Source organism: Capra hircus, chromosome 21 (genome assembly GCF_001704415.2).
Source record: "Capra hircus breed San Clemente chromosome 21, ASM170441v1, whole genome shotgun sequence".
NCBI lineage: Eukaryota > Metazoa > Chordata > Mammalia > Artiodactyla > Bovidae > Capra > Capra hircus.
Window position 1 is genome coordinate 66,883,198 of NC_030828.1, and position 12,890 is coordinate 66,896,087.

General features: G+C 60.2%; 1 protein-coding gene across 2 annotated transcripts in view; it reads right to left on the reverse strand.

The window, feature by feature from the left end:
* Positions 1,675 to 12,890, reverse strand: part of CDC42BPB (CDC42 binding protein kinase beta) — a 104,894-nt gene continuing 93,678 nt past the window's right edge. Inside the window, exons 27-37 of one of the 2 annotated variants that reach the window (XM_018066054.1) lie at positions 12,161 to 12,242; positions 10,813 to 11,029; positions 10,636 to 10,698; positions 9,073 to 9,669; positions 6,600 to 6,697; positions 6,441 to 6,525; positions 6,229 to 6,346; positions 6,039 to 6,156; positions 5,472 to 5,580; positions 5,320 to 5,390; positions 1,675 to 2,879 (exon numbers count right to left, since the gene is read on the reverse strand). In XM_018066054.1, coding sequence (XP_017921543.1) covers positions 2,748 to 2,879; positions 5,320 to 5,390; positions 5,472 to 5,580; positions 6,039 to 6,156; positions 6,229 to 6,346; positions 6,441 to 6,525; positions 6,600 to 6,697; positions 9,073 to 9,669; positions 10,636 to 10,698; positions 10,813 to 11,029; positions 12,161 to 12,242 — 1,690 coding nt within the window. In that variant the 3' untranslated portion in view covers positions 1,675 to 2,747. Of the gene's footprint in view, positions 2,880 to 5,319; positions 5,391 to 5,471; positions 5,581 to 6,038; positions 6,157 to 6,228; positions 6,347 to 6,440; positions 6,526 to 6,599; positions 6,698 to 9,072; positions 9,670 to 10,635; positions 10,699 to 10,812; positions 11,030 to 12,160; positions 12,243 to 12,890 lie in introns of those variants that run through there. The other variant, XR_001919862.1, reaches the window with a different exon arrangement.

Genomic DNA, 12,890 nt, shown 5'->3' on the forward strand with positions numbered 1-12,890 from the left:
TGTCAGCGTGGACCACCCCCCTTCGCCCCCCCCCCAACCCTCCCGCTCCTGTCCCGCGCCCGTCTGTCCCTGCCTGGTCGGAGCTGGGAGGGCCAGGTCGGATGGTGAGGGGTGGTCCTCAGAGCCCGTGCCCGCTGACGCCTAGCCACCCATGGCGGTCCTGGGTGCTACCTGTCGGCTGGGGCGGCCCAATGTTCTGGCCTGAGAAGGTCCTCCCGTAACTAGGACGGCCTGCTGTGTTCCGGAGGAGCCCAGGAAGAGGCCCTTACTAGGAGGGTGGCGGGGGGAGTCGCGAGCTGAAGGGAAGAGGATGGCAGAGCCGGCTGCCAGCCCCTCAGGCCCAGGTTGCATGGGCTGCGCCGGGGCCAGACGGTTGGGCCTAGACTTCCAACAGGCTAGGCACTGGCCCGCCCAGCAGGCTGGCCCAGCGGCACAGTGGGTCTGTCCCCTCTGCCGGCGGGGTCAGAGCTGCCCGCCTGCCGTGGTCGCAGGCGGCGCGCTGGCGTGTGTCCTGACCGGTGGGGGCTCTTTGGTGGCGGAGGCCTTGAGGCCAGGCCTGGCCCGCACCCCCTCCTGCGGGCAGCTGTGAGGTCTGTGGTGGGTGAGGGCTGAGCCGCTCGGGGTAGGACCCTGACTTGGTAGGTAATGATGGGCTGGCATGGGATGGTGGTGTGTGTGTGTATGTACGGATGCGTGCCCAGCTTGAACTGTCAGGGAGACACCTGTGTGACCCATGTTGGGGACACCTGTCCCCCCGAGGGTGACCACCCGTGACCTGACGGTGAACTCTTAAGCTCCCATTGCTCTGCTCCGCGGCCAGCACCTTGTGAAGCTCGCCCACGTTGTGGGCGGTGGTTACTTACAATAGCTATTATCTCATTTAGAAAAGGCTCACACTTGAGCACCTGTGTTTCAGACCGACAACAGGTGCTCCTGTGGGGCAGATGTCTGGGTGGGTGGGGGGCAATGCCCCATGCACTCTCTGACCCGGCTGCCTGGCTGTCCACCGCCTGCTCACCGTGGGCCTGCACTTGCGTTTGGTTTGCCAGCTGCTGGACGTTGCCTCAGGGGCGTCTCCCTGTGCCTTGTGTGGGGACAGGGAGGCGGCTCGTGGTGCCCCTGCCCCAGCAGGGGTGGTGGTGGACCCGCTGGCCGTGCTGACTGGTGGAGCTGCAGGGGGCCTGGAGTGCTTCCCAGGGATGGTGCGCCAGCTCTCTGTGTCCTGTCCATCCTCAGTGCCCCCTGCCCGCGTGTCACCAAGAGCTTACTGCGGGTCAGTGTACCCAGCCCGCCAGAGGCTCCTGGGCCCCCAGAGCTCTCCAACTGCCATGTACCCACCCCCACCTCCCTGTGAGCGCCCCCTCCTGGGGATGGTCGGCCCGATCCTGTTTCCTCTCTTTGAAGCCTAGCAGGGACACTTGCCAGACAGCCCCCTCCCTCTAGCCAGAAGCCCACCCCGACCCTGCCTACCACCGCGCAGGGCATCCCCGGAAGCCCCCCGGGATCTGCACAGGCGAGAGGTCCCGGCCCTGGAGGCCGGCTCCTGCCACGTGGACTCCATCCCCCACCGCTCCAAGGCAAGATGGTTCTTTCCAGCACAGGGTGGGCCTCCCAGTGCCGGGGGTGTCAGGTGCCAGCTGACTGCGCGTGCCATTCAGACACACCGCCGAGAACTTTAAAACTGCCGTCTTCTGCTTTATTGACAGGTAAATTGTTCAAAAATGTTCTCACAATTCAATAATTACAAAGACTCAGACTTACATTAAAAAAGTAAAAACCAGAACCCCCAGCAGGTGCCAGCCCCAGCAGAAGGCCCGGGGGGGCGGGCAGGCCGCAGTGCCCATGTCGCTCAGTGCTGACTCATGGGAAACGCGTGTCTCCCACAGCGTCTCGAGGACGTCCGCTGGCAGAGGGCAGAAGGAAGCCTGCCGGTGGCTCATGGCGAGCTTTCAGAGGCCGCCCCAGGCCCTGGCGCCGGGAGGGGAGGCAGAAGCGCGCAGGGTGCGGGGTGGAGTGTGGCGGTGTCTACACCATCCAGTAGAGGGCACGAATTATGTGGGGCAGGGCGCCCCTGGGCGCGGCCTCTCGGCCCGTGGGCACAGGGCCCAGCTACCCGCCACCCACTGGTTTCAGGGCAGGAGGCTGAGCAGTGGAAGAGAGCAGGACAGAGCACAGCTGACTTCACAGTAGTAGAGACTGGTGAACAGGTGGCTGTGACTGGGAATGGACCGACTCAGGAGGGCCTCTGTCCACGGCTACGAGGTCAGCAGGAGGACTTCCGCCTCTGACTATGTACGGGCTAAATGAACAAAAAGGCCACGAACTAACCTCCATGTTTCCTGTCTTCAAGACTCTAGTGACACTGGGAATGGTATACGACTTCCTACGATGCTCCTAAGCGCCTAGGAAATGGTTTCAGGGAATGGGCCGGAAGCGGCACCGAGGCCATCCTGAGCTGCCTGCATCCCGCAGGGGCCGTGGCTGGCCCTGGGTGGGTGGGAGGGGCCAGGGGCATCCTTCATGTGCAAACGGAGCCGCATCACCTCACAGCTGCACAGAGGGTGATCTGGTCTACCACCAGACAGTGCGGCACGGAATTGGTCGTTAATATAATAAAGTATTTTCTCCATCTCCGTATCTACACGTTGACTCTACGTCTCCTTGGACAACACTGGAGGCTCAGCTCAGTCTTGGCACTGGCGCTGGAGGCCGCCTGGGCCCCAGCCCTGTGGCAGGAGCCAGCGGCTTCAGGCGTCGCGGGACGGCTGCTCCAGGCCCTCGAGGGGCAGCTGGCTCCTGTGGGGGGAGTTGGGGCTGGGCGGGCCGCTGGGGTTGGAGCTGTTGGATGGAGTCGAGTGTTTGGTGGAATCTGAGTCAGGCTGTGAAGACAGAACGGGGAGAGCGTGAGAACCATCGCCTGGGCCTGCAAGGGCAGCTGCCTGGGCAGGGGCAGCCCCGCGGTCTCCTTCTGAGATACGAGGACACACTCGCTACAGACTTTTCATGTGGCCCCTGCTAGAGAGATCACAAACCAAGGCCCAGCACCACCGATAACTCATGCAGCTATTACAAAAAGGAGTAACTCTGCCGTGAAGAAACCAGGCAGTGTGGCAACCAAGTGGTCCAAGGTCACAGACGTGAGGCTCTTTCATGGTAAAAGCACAGGGAATAGAGAGGAACTTTCCCACGTGACAAAGCTGTCAGTGAGCAGCCCACTAACTTCACGCCCGGTGGTGAAAGGCAAAGCTCCCCGTTCAAAGCAGGAACGAGGCCAGGCCGCTGCCGTCACTGCTGCTCAGTACCGTGCTACAAGGTCCAGCCACTGGGTGAGTAAAGACGGCATCCACGAGGGAAAGAAAGAAGGAAAAGCATCTCTGCTCACAGCTGACCAGACTCTAGGGATAAAAACACTAAAGAGCTTAACGAGTTCAGCAAAGCTGCAGGATGCAAGGTCAACCCCAAAATCAGTTCTGCTTCTATACACCAGCAATGAGCAATCTGAAAAGGAAATTAAGAAAACAATTCCATTTACAATAGCATCCAAAAGGGTAAAGTATATCTAAGAATAGGTTTAACCAGAGGTGACAGATCTGTATACTAAGACCATAAACACTGCTGAAAAAATTTTAAAAAGACCACCTGAATAAATGAAAAGGCCTCCCATCTTCATGGACTGGAAGACTACTGTTAAGATGGCAACATTCCCCACGTGATCAACCTACAGATTCAATGTAGTCCTTCCCAAATTCCTAAAGGACTTTTTGGGGGAGGCATAGAACTGGAAAAGCCAATCCTGAAATTCACATAGAATAGCAGAGGACCCAGAAGAGTCAAAAGAAAACTGCATAAGAAAAAGCTGGAGGACTCACACTTCCCAAACTCACTACTTCAAAATGTACCACTGGGACTCGCCTGCCAATTCAGGGCACACAAGTTCGATGCCTGGTCGGGAAACTAAGATCTCACACACCGCGCGGGCCAACTAAGCCCATGCTCCACAGCAGGAGAAGCCACCGTGAAGAGAAGCCTGTGCATTGACAGAGAGCAGGCCCCGCTCACTGTAACTAGAGAAAGCCCGGGCAGCAACCGAGACTCGGGCAGCCACCGAGACTCGGGCAGCCACCAATAAATAAAGCTGAGGGAGAAGCTAAGAGACTGTCCTGAAAACGGGGGACGAACAGATGCGTTGTGCTAGCTCTCAGGTTACAGGTGGTGCAGAAGAGGCTCCAGGAATAGAAACATGTAAAGAAAACAATTTAACAAATACTAAAGGGTAACCCTACAGGACAGAGGGAAGTTAAGTGGTGCCATGTGCTTTAGAGAGAAAGTGGCTCAGATTTCACCCACATGCGCTAAGATACACTTACACGCTCTCACACTCCCTCAGACACTTTCACAACACAATGACAGAAAGGAAAAGCCTGCCAAGTTCTCAAAGAGAAAGAGAATTTATCTTAATTGAAAGAGAGAGACTAGACTATAAGAACTAAAAATTTCTATGTGTTATATTTCTATATGACAGCACCTTTACAATTAAAGACAAAATTAAAACGTCAGTGATACTGGGAAAAGTACTCGCAACAGGTAATACCCACAATCTATGAAGAGTTTCTGTGAACAAGTAGGAGGAGACAGTCCCTCAAGAGCAGCTCGGTAAAGGGTGCAGAGGTGGCCTTGGAGGAGCAAACAGCCAACCCTCAAACCTGGAGCTCCGGGCGGGCCAGAAAGGCGAAGGACTCGCGCGGTTGGAGCCCTGTTTCTGCCGTCAGCTCAGCAGCCCCGCGCCCCTGGCCTCCCATCACAGAAGTGCTGCTGGGGCCCAGCCCTCAGGCCACCCTGCCTCCCGCTCTCCTCCCCCACCACATGGGCGGACTGAGGACACTGCTGTCTGCAGTGGGACCACCCGAGAACACTGTGTTGACCCTCAACACTCCGATCCCACGGGGCTGTCGGAGGAGACAGAGCAAGACGCACAGGCCAGCTGTGCACCTCCTGGAGTTCCAGCCATGTGTGCGAGACTACGCAGAAAAGCCGGCGGGAGCAGCCGCCCTGCACCCTCCAAGCACGTGGATGCCCACCCAGTCAGCGCCAGGGAGGAGAGCTGGGCCCCAGCACGTCAGGGGCCCTTGGCCGCACGCTCCTCAGCTAGGCCAGGGGGCCAAGCCACTGGGCAGCAGGGCCTGAAGGAGTCCTCGGTCTCCTGAGGCCACAACCAGGAGGGGAGAACCCTCTCCTTTCTCCCAACAGACTCACAGCTGCCGCTCCAGGGCAGCCTGAGCCTCAGACCTCAGGCCTCCGCCTTCACCAGGTGAACCTCACCTCTTTGTCAAAGTCCTGGTCAGGGTCAGACATACTCCTTAGCGGCACAGCCACTCCCGGTTCAGATCCCCCTACAAAACAAAGACGGCCATCACCCTGGGGAGACAGTTGAGAGCAGAACCACAAGCCCAGCCCCGTTTCCAGGCCCCTACCTGACGAGGGCCACGAGACATAGGGCTTGTTCCTGGGTGGAGGCGGGCGGGACAGGCTGGCGGGGGCGGGGCCCGGCAGCCTCTCCTCCTGGGCCACAGGCACGGCGCTCTGCACAGAGAGCAGTGTGTCAGCTCGGGAACATGCACCGGCTGCCGGGGGCGGGTAGCCAGGCCCCGGGCAGAGTGTGCAAGCCATTGCGGAGCCTGAAGCACCACCAGGCGGAGGCCCTGGGCCTCCATGGGGAAACAGGCTGGGAAAGCCCTCTGGACAGCTGCAGCGGGTCAGCTTTGCGCTAAGAACTGGCAGTGAGAGAGCAAGGTATGCTACCTGCCCTTACTGCGCTGTTCCAGCAGTCGTTTTTGACAGCGGTTTCCTCATGACACGGTAAGAGACGGTGACGGCCACAGACCCTTGGGGAGCCACGGGGAGGGGGTGGGGGGGTGCGGCCGGGGCTCACCCTTGGGGAGCCGCGGGGGGGGGGGGGTGCGGCGGGAGCGGCCGGGGCTCACCCTTGGGGAGCCGCGGGGGGGGGGGGGGGGTGTGCGGCGGGAGCGGCCGGGGCTCACCAGAGGCAGGTCCATGAGCGCCTGCATGCCGTCGCCCGGGCCCATGTGCGCCACGTGGTTGAAGTTGGTGGGGTTGGAGATCATCTTGGACCGCAGCTCCGGGTCTCTGAGCATCTCCCTGCAGAGGGAGGCGGCGTGAGGCCCCGCCCCGTCCCTGCCCCCCACCCCGCCCCGCCCCCGCGGCTCCTACCTCCGCTGCTGCAGCCGCTCCTCCTCCGGGACCTTGAAGACGAAGCGTCTCTTGCTCCGGGTCCGCAGCATCTGCTTCCGGCTGTTGTCCGAGGTGTCGGGCACGTTGAGCACGGTTCCTGTGGGCCAGGGAAGGGTCGCACGGCTGCTGACTCCTGGGACGCCCCCTGCCACCCCACTCCATCCTCCGCTCCCTCCGCAATAAGGGCTCACCTGAGGCCTTGCTCTTGAAATAGATCAGGCGGGGAGGCTCACAGTTGAGGAGGTTCAGGCTGCCTTCCAAGTTCAGGGGCCGAATCTGTGTTGGCAACGATGGGTGAGGTGGCTGCCTTGCGCAGGCGGCGGGCACCACACACGCACCCTGAGCCTTACCCTGCGCAAGCCGACCGTCTGCACCCACTCCATGGTGCACACATCGAAGACGTCCACGCCATACTCGCTATACACCGTGACGTGGGTGGGGCTGCAACCTGGCACACACGGAGCAGAGGGGTGAGCCTGGGCTGCCCGGTGCCAGAGGCCACCCGCCCGCACGCGGGTGCGTCGGCCCAGGCCTCGGGGCCCCCACTGCGGAGGGAACCTCCGCTCCTGACATCCGACAGCGTTTTAAATACCACCACGCATTGAACACTGACTACCTACTCAAAACTTCGGTTTTCATTTAGCTTGCTTGCTATACAGTTATAGCAGAAGCTTATTACTGTTACTTCAGGCTGAATGCATTGCAAATCCAGGCAGGGGCCTAACGTTTTTTCCTTAAGGCAAACTCCTTCTTTGAGATTCCAGGAAGTCAGACTTCTGAGTAAACACTTAAAATCTCCCCCAAGAAACTACCGATCTGCTCCGAGTGAGGCGCTGGCCTTCCCCGAAGCTGTCTGCAGGCCACCCTCCTGTAGCCAGTCTGAACACACACAATGACAATCTCCCTCCTGCCACGGGCTGGGGACCTGCTGCTCTCCCCTCTCACCGCAGGTCTGGATGGAAGACCCTCCTGGGGCAGGGCTGGGAGATGGAGGCCTGCTGGCCCGCCAGCACCTGAGGTCTACAGGGACAGGGACTTTCCCGCCATTAGGACAATGGGGCAGACATGTGAGCCAGCCCAGAGAGCATCCTGGAAGGCGCAGCTGTCACGCCGAGTGGACGGGGGGCTCTGGCTCAGCCTAGGTTCCTGTCCTACGTCCCAGGGCTGGAAGTCACTCCTCACCACATCACACTTAACTGCATTTCTAAAAAGCTTCTGCTATGTTGCTATTAGATTCCAAATGGGCTGCCTGATCACACCTGTTCTTTGGAGCACAAAAAAGAAAATACAACAGGATTTAGGGAACAAAAGATGCTGAAACCAGTCGACAAACTGTCCCGGAAGTGACATTTAGGACAAACCGTGAGGCCTCCTGAGAGCTGCACATGATGAAGAGGGCCCTGAAGGGCCTCAGAGACCTCACCCATGCGGGGGTTCCAGGGGCAGCTCCCCTCATGCGGGAACACGTGGGGCTCCGTCTGCAGACACTTTACTGACAGACTGATACACTCAGCTGCCCACTTAAAAAAAAAAGTAACGGGTTAAATGAGCAGGAAGGCCCCTGCTGTGCAGTTGGGCAGGTCACCGCCCTGAGTGGTTCCCAGGCTGCTCCTCGGAAGGATGGGGCTCCTGTAGCCGGGGTGGGGTGGTGCGTGTGTGAGAGGACGCGCGTGCTCACGTGGGGCTCGCGATGAGCAGGAAGCAGCGCTAGTGCTCCACCCTGAGAGCTCCTGAATGAGTCTTGCAGCTCTAGAACTGGCTGGTGTCTGTGCCGTGCACAGAGATGAACCGAGCACAGAAGACGAGAGAGGGCTGGACTCGGAAGAGAATGCAGCAACCTTGACGCCAGCTCCCTCACGGCCAAGATCAGAGCGCATGGCCCCCAGCGATCTGTATCCCGCTGGAGTTACCAGGTGGCTGCAAGCCCATTCCTGCACTGGCCACCCACGAGGATGAGGGGGCGCAGCGGGAGAGACCAGGAGGGGAGATGCTGAGGCCACAGCTGCCCACACCGTGCCTGGGCCCCAGCCAAGGGCGAACAAGGCCGGGAAAGAGCCAGCCCCCCTCGGGCCCCGGCTCCTGGTCACAGCCCATGGGTGTTCTGCCAGTTTGGTGAGGCCAGCGACAAGGCAGACCCAAGAGGATACTTTAAGGGAATCAGGGAAAAACAGGACAACCCCTCCTGCCTGCCAGCTGGAAGCTGACGTGTGACGTGCAGGTGGCCACGCAGACCACCTCCTACGCCCTGTGTTGAGCAGGCAGGATCTGCGGTCAGGCTCTTTGACACGAGAGCAGACGGCAGGCCGGCAGGGCGTGGAGCACAGACTCCAGCAGCTGGCGCCGTCATCCTGGCAGAAGGACGCTCAGTTGAGCACCCGGAGCGGCTCCTGCCCGCAGCACGGCGTCTGTCCCGAGAGGACCCCGCCCCAGAGGTCAGGGCTGAGTGCTTTCTGCCCAAGGAAACCTGTAGCTTGTCGTCATGACCGTGTTAAGTTTACACGTCACCAAGAACGTCTTTTTAAAAAGTGAAACAACGCAGGTCCTTCTCCCATCCGCCTTGCCTTCCCCCTGCGAGGCCAGCCAGCTGCTCGGCTCCTAAGCTGAGGGCCCCCCAATGGAGGGGTGGGCAAGCCCAGCTGGCCGGCCAGGGAGTGGCCCCAGGCCCACCCTGTCCTCTGCAGCAAGCTGGGGGTCTGCCTCTCCTGCCGCCCACCCCGAGCACTCGGCTGAGGGGCGGGAGGACAGACCGAGGCAGGGAGGACACGTGCTGACCAGCGGGGTGGCGGCGGCGATGGGGTACGGCAACAGGAAACATATACATACTACAGGCAACAGGCGCCGCAGGCCACATGAGCTCCCGAGCGCGCGACCTCCGACCTTGCGGGTCCACGTACAGTCCCATGTGGCTGAAGCAAAGCAGGTACTCCTCACTTTTGAGCTCCACAGCACAAAGGGCATCAAAAGACTGTTGTGAGAGGAACGTAAGCGAGGGGTCATTGGGATTTACCAGGTTTAGAGCCTGCCCATCTCCCTGGGTGCTCAACAGAGAGAACCCGGAAGGGTAGCCAACACAGAGCCTGTCCTTGACCGCGGCCATCCACTGCACATTGCCAGGGGCCACGAGCTCGCTGAGCTTCCGGTGGAAAGGCTTAGTTCTCTGGATCTCATAGCAAAGGACTAGCCGCTTCACTGCCACGAACAGGCAGGTGGGGCCGCTCTTCTTCAGCGTCCCGGTCGCTATGAGCTGGCAGCCTTTCGTCTCCGGAAGCTTGATGTCCATGTTGCTCTCTGCCCCATCGAAGGAGGACCACGGACAGAGGTGGACGTGGTGGTTCCGGCCACAGAGGAGAACGGCGACTCTCTCTTTGGGGGCGAGCTCGATCTGGTACACCTTCTTGTAGTCAGCCACACGGACGATCACTGTGGGACAGGGCAGGAGCGTGAGGCGAGGGCTCTGTGGATGCCCCCCGCCCCCCCAGAAGCCCTCCTGGTCCACACCCTGCTGTCTCCGCCACTGTGTCGTCTCTCTCATAGCCCTGGCCCAGACCCCTGGCTGGGAGGTGCTTAGTGCAGGGACCCTGAGGGTGCACCCTGGATTCCCCCTCATCCCTGAACCCAAGACCCTGCATCTGGAGACCAAAGGGCTGTCACCAGCTTCACTGGACCCTTAGATACACTCGCAGGAGGTACCCACCTGTTCCTGGGGGCCCCAGACCAACCCAGGACCCTTGACACCCTCCCTGGGTCAGGACCTCCACTGGGGTTTGAGTCAGAGCCCTGGGTCTGGATCCTGATGGGGAACAGCTCCACAAGAGCAGCCACCACCCCAGGGCCACCCTCGCTCCCCACTCTTCCCTGGGGCTGGAGTGCCAAGACCCCGGGCTCCCGGGGAAGGGGCCACCACCCCCTCAGGGAAGCCCCCTGTTCCCCAGGGAGACCCCTGGAGCCAGGCCCAGGCAGTGATCTGAGAGACTCAGGGATACTCCTGCTTTTTCTTCTGGGAGGAACGAAAGGTCAAAATGTGAAGCAAGGAAGGAGCGTTTTGTTTGATAAAGCCTCAGTGTGCCCGGGAATTAAGGACCCGTCTCCCCTCACCCCATCCTTCCTGGGAGGACTCTCGAGACTGCTCTCGGCATCTCACTGGACCAGGCGGGCCCTGCCTGCAGCCCATGGGGCGGGCGGACAAGTGCCAGACAGCTGTCCACCGTCTGTCTCATTTGTGGCCTGTTCCTCTCCTCAGCCGCTCGCCGATTCCCTTCTCTGTGAAGCTCTCTGATGCGGAAACTGAACTCTGCTATCCAGGGAACCCACCTTAATGCCTACGCGTCCCCACCACTGACCCGTGCCTGCGGCACAGAGCGGACGGCCCAAGCGCCACACACTCACCATCCCGGGTCACCTCTATGACGTAGAGCCCTTCCTCGAGGCCAACGGCGATCCGGTCCCCGTCTGCGGACGACGCAAAGGAAGTCACGATCCTCTGTCTCCGGAGTTAACTATGAGTTCCCACAATGCCCACCCGCCCTGGCCCCCTGCACGGGCACCGTGGCTCGGGACGCGCACCCAGGATGGCGGCCGTGAGCACGGCCTTGATGAGGGGCAGCGAGCTGTCGTAGGCTTCCTGGGGGACGTGCACTGCCTGGCTCTGCAGGCGGTTCTTCTGGAGGATGGCCTGCAGGCCCTCCAAGATCCCCACCCACTTCCGCTTCTCGTTCTCGTTCTCCGTCAGGATGAGTAGCGAGCTGGTCTTAGAAGGCGCACCTAAGAGAGAGGCCGTCACCTTCAGGACAGAAAACAAGACAGACGAGTCGTAAGACAACAGCACACGGAGCCAGCGCGAAGCGGCCTGGAGGGGTGAGCCTGAGGCTGCTGCCCGGAGCGCTCCCTCCGAGGGCTGCGGGGATCCTGGTCCAGCCGCCTGCAGGGGCCGAGAGCAGCCTGCTCTGAGGGCAGGGCACTCCACTCTCACCAAAACCGGCTAAGTGTTTGCTCTAACTACTCTTGTCACAGCTGGGAAACCCACTCTCAGAACGTGTCCAGCTAGAGTGGGAGTTCCCTGGCAGTCCAGTGGTCAGGATGCCACACTCTCACTGCCAAGGGCCCAAGTTCAACCCCAGGTCAGGGAACTGAGATCCCGGAAGCTGCACGATGCAGCCAAAGCAGAGAAAAAAGGCAGAGAGAAAGGGGAGAAACAAAGCAGCACGCAGGGACAGGGCTCTCGCACATCCACCTCCCAGGGGCTCCCCCCCCCAAGCACCAGGAGCTGCGCACGACTCTAGCTGCTATAGAATCGTCCCGGCACAGTGACGGCGACTCTCTGTACTGTGTACAGAGGCAGGTTCTGAACAGAGACGTGATTTTACAGAAAATGATCCGTGGTCTTGGTTGTGTAGTCAACCAGATTTTACTGTAGCTGTGAAAATTCCCAGCGGAGGGGGAACTCATTCTTCTGGAAGCTTCCTGAAGCCATAGCACCCACCACCAGCCCAGCAGGGTGCGCCCAGCGGGGACACCCTGCCTCCTCCAACAAGGCTGCTGATGGCAGCATCTACCTTTTTCTTTCCTGCTTTGCTCAGGTTAATGCCCAGTGAGTCCCCGGGAGGGAGGCTGAAGGGCCCGTTTCCCCAATGCCAACTCATGAGGCAGCTTCAGCGTTCAGTGTCCTGGACGGAGGGGCCAGGACAGACACACCGAGGACAAGGATGGAGCTGGAAGGCCTGGCACTGGGGGGCTGGTGGATGGATGAGCGGAGAGGCCGACAGTCTAGAGAAACAGGAGGTCCCTTCACGCGAACTCCTTGCTACCACACTAGAAAATGCTCATTAACATGCTCATTAACCTTTTCATTTTAACCACATGCACTTCCTTAATGATTAATGAAACATGTTGAAAAACCAGGAAGAAAACGTACCCTGAATATACATGGAATATCTCGGCGTGAGGCATGTATGACGTCTGAAGCCAGGACGGAGCTCACAGAGAACTCTTCATCTCTGTAAGAAATAACACGTTCAGAACAGGGGGCCCGTCCTCCACCCGTGGGACCGCGGTGAGAGATGACACCTCTGGGAAAACCTTCCAGGACACAACGGTGGCTCCCTGCTTCCACCCGGGTAGGAAACACTGATACTGACAAAACCAGCCTACAGAGGATAAGACTGGCGCGCGCGCTTCGGTGGCGGGGGGTGTCCGGGACTAAACCCTCGCCGAGCCACAGTGTTCTGGCTGTGCCAGGCCTCGCGGCAGGCACACACCACATCTCTGCTGTGTCCTCTGCTTGGCCGCAAACAGGGGAATGAAGTCTGCCGTGGCAGCCGGGGAGTCACCCCCAGCAGCTCTTGAGCCTGGGCTGTGAGCAGCAGACGCCCAGCAAGCTCACCTGTGTGAGCACACCTGTGTTTGTGTGTGCGCGCACATGCGTGTGTGTGTGTGGGATTCGCAGGACCACCTGGGGACATTTCCAAACCGCAGGTGCCCCTGGTCACCCCTGCCCCACGGGCCCCCCAGGTACCGACGCTGCCAAGGCAGCTGCAGGGCAGAAGGCAGAGCAGCTGGCTGAGGCAGGTGGCACAGCGACAGGCTCTCCACATGGGGGATGTGGCCGCTTTGTCAGCTGCACCCTCAGGCTCCAAGCTAAGCTC